This window comes from Sinocyclocheilus anshuiensis, unplaced genomic scaffold (assembly GCF_001515605.1).
Source record: "Sinocyclocheilus anshuiensis isolate Anshui unplaced genomic scaffold, SAMN03320099.WGS_v1.1 scaffold560, whole genome shotgun sequence".
Classification (NCBI taxonomy): Eukaryota; Metazoa; Chordata; class Actinopteri; order Cypriniformes; family Cyprinidae; genus Sinocyclocheilus; species Sinocyclocheilus anshuiensis.
In genome coordinates, this window is record NW_015554116.1 from 572,468 (window position 1) to 580,069 (window position 7,602).

Consider the following 7,602-nt stretch of genomic DNA (forward strand, 5'->3'; position numbering starts at 1 on the left):
ATCTCACATCCAATGCTTTGTCCTCCTCCTAGTCCCCCTCCGCCCCGCCCTCTGTTTCTACGTTGCGAGGACGCACCTTCCAGGAGGGGGGAGTAATGTAACGCCCCTGTGGACTGTTTGTGGTTTCTTCCCCTTTTGTTGGTTTAGCCCATACTATCATTAGTTAATTACCCTCATTGTGATCACCTGTCTGCCACTAATTATCCACCCTATATTAGTTCCTGTCTGTCCGAACCTTAGTGGTCGGTTATTGTGAATGTTACCCTGAGTGTGTGTCTCACCTTCCTGAATCTGCCTTGTTGTGGCTACATTAAAAGTAATTATTGGAATCCTTGTCGTCCTCGTCCTGCCTGCCTCCACACACCGTGAACGTGACAGAATCTCAGGAAAACATGTCCAGGTCACCAAAAAATTAAAATAATCATCATATTTAATCACAATATTCACAATTGTAAATATATCTATATAACAAAATGAAAACATATCCAGGTCACACAAAAAAAAAAATGAAGTCACAATAATTCACAATTATAAATATATATCAATATAAACATTCACGTTTCTAAATATATGTCAAGTTTTTAACTTTTCATTCAAAAATAAAAACGAATACATTTCTTAAAAATGAAACAATGATATTTTGAAAATGAGCAAAAATTAAATGTGGGATTTCCACAAACAAGAAAATAGGGCTGACAATTAAAAAATGTAAATTAAAAAAGGGGATTAGAATTAATCATATTAATCACACTAATTCACAATTCTAAATACTTGTCTAAATAAATAAAATGTATTTTAATTTTTAAATATAAAAACAATCATATTTAAATATTACATTAAATACTAAATTAGCATTTTTCATTAGCATAAATTAAATGTGTACAAATACACTTGTAGTATTTGTTGTTTCTCCGCAACAAATACTACAAGCGTGTATAAATTACGGCTGCCAATTGACTCAAAATTTTAAATTATTTACAAAACTTGAGAATTAATCATTAATTGCAATTATTTGCAATACTAAATATATTAACTTAAGTACATGAATATAATTTGTTTAAAAATGTAAAGATTTAAATTATTACAGTAAAAACAAACTACTAATGTGTCTAAATTAGGGCTGACAATCAATTGAAAATCTTAAATGATTTACAAAACTTGAGAATTATTTGAGTTAAACTGACAACCCTGGTATAAATACTACTAAAATGATTATTATTATTATTATTATTATTATATGGTGTAAAAATAGGTTTTGTTTCCTTTAAGAACTTTTTTTTAGACATCACAATCATCAGTATCACATCTTGGTAAAGCCTTCTGTACACACTATTGCCTTCTGCATTTGCGGTGTGGAGTCATGTTTGCGATAAAATCAATTTTATTTTATAGAGCGCAACAAACAGACACTTAATCTGATTTATAAACAAGTTCAGCGGCACTGACTACTTTTTTGACGTCTGGTGACAGAGAGTTTGGCTAGGCAACAAGCAATCAAATGAAAACCAGACTTTTGCTCCATTAAACACAACTCTGAAATGGAACAGCGCACGAATTAAACCAAAGTCTGGCTATGATATGCAGGACACGGTCCTGAATTAAGGATATTAAACATTTCAAATCGAAAAAATAAGCATCAACAGAGCAGAAATACACAACCTTGCTTGCAATGTAAAGACCAAATCAAAACTACTGTCATTTTTCCAGCAAGAGGAACTCACTGTGTGTATTCGCCGTTAATTTGAGAGCGGTTAGGTTTGGGTACTTAATTAAAGTAGACGAGAGGGAAGCGTTGTGTTTATTGTTGAAGGCTTAGGTTAATGCAGTTCATCTACTGGCTGTTGGTCTTTCCAGCCTCATTTTCTTCCTCTTCCGAGTTTATTTCTTTCCGTGGTACAAAGGTCTTTCGGATGAACCTGAGAAAGTTTGCGCATTTCGTTCTCCTTCTGTCTTTGGTTTAGACACGTTCAGATTATAACAAGATGTTTTAAGAGCTTTATTTTTCTGAGGATCACATTATAACAATGGGAACAAGACAAATAAATATGCTCTTAGTTTAAGCTGAATTACTGTTTGCAGTTAAATCAAGATCCTTAAGCAATTTGTTATAATTTCTGTCACTGGATTTGATAATTTGTACATGTTTGTGTATCTGGTCAAAATTAAAACATCAATATAAACTAAGCTCAATTTGTTAGGCCTTAGGAAATATTGGGATTATTAAATAGGTAATATTAAGCTTGAAAACCAAGTCAAAGTTTAAAAATTTAAATGAAACCTTACCAAAAGAAACTAAAATTAGTTACTGCTAATACTAATAGCATGTTCCTAAGTATTTATGCTACTTTCGGGGTGGGCGATATACCAGTAGACATGATTAACCGGTAGAAATTTGTCAACTGGTATAGATTTTGGACTATCGTATCTATCACACGCTCTACGTGGTCATTTGCACGTTTTTAAGCATTGTTGTTTAAAAACCAAGTGATTTTAAGCTGTTGAAACGCAATCAGCAGCGAAAGAAAACTCATTTCACTACATGTGCACAAGGGAGTACTGGGAGTTATTTTTACCACTTTATAGGCCTTGAGCAGTTAAATACACACACTTGTTTGTGTCAAAATGCCTGTCTTTGCAAGTATCCTCGTAAACACAGTAATTTAGGTCTCTAGTGAAAGCAAACAGCTGAGAAAAAAAACACATGTGTAACAGTATATTGGATCCGGGCAGCTCTTAAAGCAAAACAGAGAAAATCTCTCAATGCTCTTCACTTTTGTAACTTTAATAAGAGGAAATATATTTTTAATTTACACAATGAAGAATATGCAATGTTTTTATACATTTGATTACTTTATACAATGTATGTAGCATTTCTTATTTGTTCTACTGTAGTTTTTTTGTACTATTGCTTGTAATTAGTTTCTCATTCTTATTTAATCACTGACTGTTTACTTGTCTTCAGTGAGCTTGAGTTGTTTTTTTTTTATTTAAGCTAGTATAAATTTTTTGTGATACTGACACTGGTGTCAAGAATTATGAAATTTCTATGGTATCAAAATGTTTTATATCATAAAGACCTTTTTTAAAGCAAAAAAATATATATATATATATATTGTGATATATATCGTTACCATGAAATAATATTAGTCATATCGTGATTTAAGATTTTGGTCATATCGCCCACCTCATGCTACTTATAGAAGCACGTTTCCGACACTGAATAAAAATAAATAAATAAAGGTAACTGCTACTTTATATCACAAATAAATTCAATTCACTCAGAACTGCCAGAAAAAAGTCAGAATTGCAAGAAATAAACTCTTAACTCAAAACTTTTCGCAATTCTGAGATTTCTGACAATTCTGTTTTTTGTTTCCACAACGGAAAAAAAACATTTAAAACGTAAACGCGACTCTTTAATCTCACACTGCACACTTTTTTTCAGAATTAAAAGATACAAAATTGGGAAATAAAAACTTGCAATAATGGGAAAAAAAACAAAAACAAAAAAAGAATTGCGGGATATAAATTCAGAATCTTGACTGACTTTGTGGTGGAAACAGCTTATACAACTATTAACCTAATGGATCAGTTCACCTAACATTGTTATTTATGCTTCCTCTCGTTGTTTCAAACCTAAATGCTATTATTTTTTCTGAGGAACAGAAAAAGCTTTTTTTTCCCCTATCAGTGATAGTTTGAAGTGATCACAGGCTGCAATTTGGAGTGCTAATAAAATATGGTGAACGTTTGATGCCATGATGTTTAGTCACAGAGAGTTTGATGTTACTGCCATCCAACAAGTCAAGTCAAGTCTGCTTTATTGTCAATTCTTCCACATGTACAGCACATGTGGAAGAACAAGTGCCACAGGTGCCATATTTGATTTGTAAACCATCAAGCTACAGTTTCAAAGTAGCTTCCCCAACTGCTGGAGAACTATAAGAGATACAAAGTCCAAGTTAAACACTGTGGACAACACAATGCAGTGACATTTAAAACAGCCGCACCGTCTGAATGGGTCCAGATGTGGAGAGTCGGGGTTTGGCCACAGTGTCTCTGGCCACCACCAGCTCCACTCGGTCTCTCTGTTGCTGGAGAAGAGCGATGGCCTGCTGCTGCGTCACGCTCTGATCCAGAGGAATCCCGTTAATCGCCAGAATCTGATCGTTCTCCTGCAATCTTCCATCCCTGGAGATAAGAAATATCATTATTATTATCCATGTGATTAATTTAATTTTAAATAAATAAATAAATATCATGCTAAAATGTTATTAATATTAACATTTTAGCTTCGTAAACAAATTCATAAATAGGTACAATAAATATCTGTCAACAAACATTTATTTTAAACAAACATTAACATTTATTTACAGTATGTATATTACAGTATATTACAATACAGTATACAATATATTACAGTATGTCCAAACAAAGAAACTGACCTAAAACAACGAAGATATTTGCAGAACGTGACGTGTACAGCAAAAGGGACGGATTTCTGAATAAAAAATTCAGAAAAAATTCGGTCTCACCTGTCTGCGACACTCCCTTGTTGCACCTGTCTGACGAACACACCGTGACTGCCGACCCCCTCTGGTCTCAGGCCGACCACACTGAAACCCAGACCTCCAGACAACGGCTTCTGCAGGCTGACGAGCTCTGTCTTTCTTCCCTGAGTTAAAAAAATCCAGTGAAGATGCATCATTCATACTAACTGTATAAACAACGCAAGCTGAACCAAAACATAGTAGAAATTATGTTCAATATTTGGCACATTAAATAAAACAATGTTTATCCAAAGAAAAATGACATCAAATACATCCCACCTTTGCCACTGCATGTATCCATCTCTGAAGCTGCTCAGAAGATGCGTTAGTTGAAGCTGTACCGTTGGACACCACGGATCCCAGGCTGCTGGACGGACGACTCGCACTGACGATCAGCTGACCCTTCCTGGAGAAACTGAACTCGGTGCATGTGTCCGGAGGCAAGCTGTTTAACTACGAAGTAGAGAGGACAAAGTCAATTCTAAAGCTATACAGAAAATAAAATATAATACTAATAATGGTCATTATTATTACTACAATTATAAGTGTGATTGATTAATAATAATAATAACTGAATGGATGTGTTAGACCAAATACTTAATTGTTTCATATTCATTATTTAGACCAGGGGTCACCAGACTCCGTCCTGGAGGGCCAGTGTCCTGCTGAGTTTAGTTCCAACCCTAATTAACACACCTGAACCAGCTAATCAAGGTCTTACTTGGTATACTTGAAACTTCTAGGCAGGTGTGTTGAGTCAAGTTATTTACACGACGGCATGTCATTTCGGTCTCTACGTTATGGTCGCGCTCTCTGCATCACGCACAGCGGAGTTCCGCCCTGCTCGCGCGCACACACACACATACACGCGCATACACAAGTGAGCACACTCCCACTAGTATTTGTAAATATTAAGCCAAAAAACGACTATTTAAATATGAATTTTGCGTGTCTCTGTGTTAATGAATGGCGCAGACGTGCAGTTTTGTTTACCACTGGTACTGAAAGCGCTTGACGCTTGCAGTGATTTTAGCTCCAGAACTCCAGAACTACTCTTTGAGTCACTTCATGAGCATTTGACCGTTTCATTTGAGTAAAACTATCCTCATATCATATACACAGAAATGTAAAGGTATTCACGGCAACCAGTCAAAATAAAAGTTTGGTTTTACTTGAAGGCATTACAGCACAAATATATTACTATTGTTCCGTAGAATGTATGTAATAGGCTGCTGCTACTACTACTACTAAAATTATTAAAACCTTATTTTTAAGGAATAATCATACAATATTTCTTCAGTGTTTTAATTGTAATATTAAATGACCTTTATTTTCCAAAAAATAACATTTGTTTAATTTTCATTACTTAAAAGATAGATTCAATGAATGTTTTATGCCTTAAAAATGTAAATACACAACACAGAATTTCTGAGCAAAAATCATAAGGCTATTGTAAGAATAAATAAAACTTGTTTTTATGCTTTCAAATAATTAGACATGCTAAAACAGAATTAACAATACAACATAAGGTTGGAAAAAATAAAACATTTCATAGGGCCCTAAACATGTATTTTTTGTTAAACTTTTAATAAATTGATGTTAAATTGTTTAAGTTTCATGATTTTAATTAATTAGACATGCTTTTTGATTAATAAAATTTAATTTAACCATTAAAAAGGAGTCCAGGAATTGTTTATCAACCCTTAACTCATTCAGCTTGTACAAATAATTTGGGATAAACCATGTGCTGTAAATCTAAAAGATAAAACAGCCCACAGAGAAACAGCCATGTCCTACAGGCAGAGGAAAGGAAGGAAAAAAATGAAAGGGAAAAAAAATCAATACATTCCTCTGCAGTATTCGCTAGTCCCCAGCAGGTAATGTATTAATGACCTTTAGACTCTTACTGTGGGAACTTATCAGTCTTGTGCTTATTTAGTCCGGGCTGACAGAGCAGGTTCCAGCCTATTTCATCGATACATCTCCGACAAGGCAGTTACTCAAACTCAGACAGTAGATATTAAGGCTTGATAGAAACTCCGGCTGTTGCCCGCCTCGACATACTTGATAGGTTTTTCACCTGATGCATTCATAGGCGCACGTCTGACCTTCCCAGCACTTAGAATATGAAGGCGAGCTTCCGTTATTGCCATTATCTTAATTTGGTGTGCGGATTGTTTATTGTAAAGAGGTTTCTTGTGTCAATAAAAACTCAGACTGAATACAAATAGGGATGAGGGTCTTTCAGCATCGCGAGTGTGTGGATAAGAAATACATGCTCACTGGCCTGCATACTGGGATGGGATGCAAACAAACAAGTTCATTTTTTTTTAAGTTATTTGGGTTTAAATAAATGACGCGATTTCTATGCTGATCTGGCATTATGAATACACATTAATATACTACGCTTTATCTGACCTTGGAGATTCTTTACCATTTTAATGCATTGAAACACAAATAGTGGATTTAACTTTCAACAAAATTCTACCATTATATGATCATTAGTTAATTAAAAAGGCTAGTAGTGAAAAAACGTATGTATATTATACATTTGTTTTTGTGTACAGTTGTAGAAACAACTACCCAGAACACCCTAGCAACAACTCAGGACTCTTCTGAAACCACAAAACACCCTAGAAATATGGCGTCAAGTATTTCCAATGCAACAATCGCTTTTTGTCTTCAGAAAAATGTAATAATCTAGTTTGATTTACAATAATTAATTAAAATAGTTAGAAATATCTTGATATTTTGATTATCATTTTCATATTTGAACATACTAGAATTACTGGTCTGTTAAGTATTATATTAATTCATATAAAAGGCTACTGTAAAGGTTTGCTGAGGCTTTCATATTTTTATTTGTATAGGCATTCATGGAATTATTTTTTTCCATTTACTCTATATATAGATATTTTAAAAATATATTAAATTACTACATGTTATAAGAGATGAACCAAACCAACCAGGCCTGAAATTAATTACATTACAAACTCATTTTGAAGGAAAATTATTATTATTATTTTTAAAGATTGGGGGGGGGGGGGTTAGT

The 7,602-nt window shown here is 34.0% G+C and overlaps 1 protein-coding gene and 1 long non-coding RNA gene across 2 annotated transcripts in view; one reads left to right on the plus strand and one right to left on the minus strand.

Annotated features, from left to right (window-relative positions):
- The window catches only part of LOC107669803 (uncharacterized), a 10,640-nt gene extending 9,778 nt beyond the window's left edge, over window positions 1-862 (plus strand). Inside the window, exon 4 of the long non-coding RNA XR_001632037.1 lies at window positions 853-862. This is a non-coding gene — a long non-coding RNA (uncharacterized LOC107669803). The remainder of the gene's footprint in view (window positions 1-852) is intronic.
- The window catches only part of patj (PATJ crumbs cell polarity complex component), a 134,871-nt gene that overhangs the window by 121,754 nt on the left and 5,515 nt on the right, over window positions 1-7,602 (minus strand). The window contains exons 5-7 of the mRNA XM_016462200.1: window positions 4,830-5,003; window positions 4,536-4,675; window positions 4,011-4,191 (exon numbers count right to left, since the gene is read on the minus strand). Of these exons, the coding sequence (XP_016317686.1) occupies window positions 4,011-4,191; window positions 4,536-4,675; window positions 4,830-5,003 (495 nt within the window). The remainder of the gene's footprint in view (window positions 1-4,010; window positions 4,192-4,535; window positions 4,676-4,829; window positions 5,004-7,602) is intronic.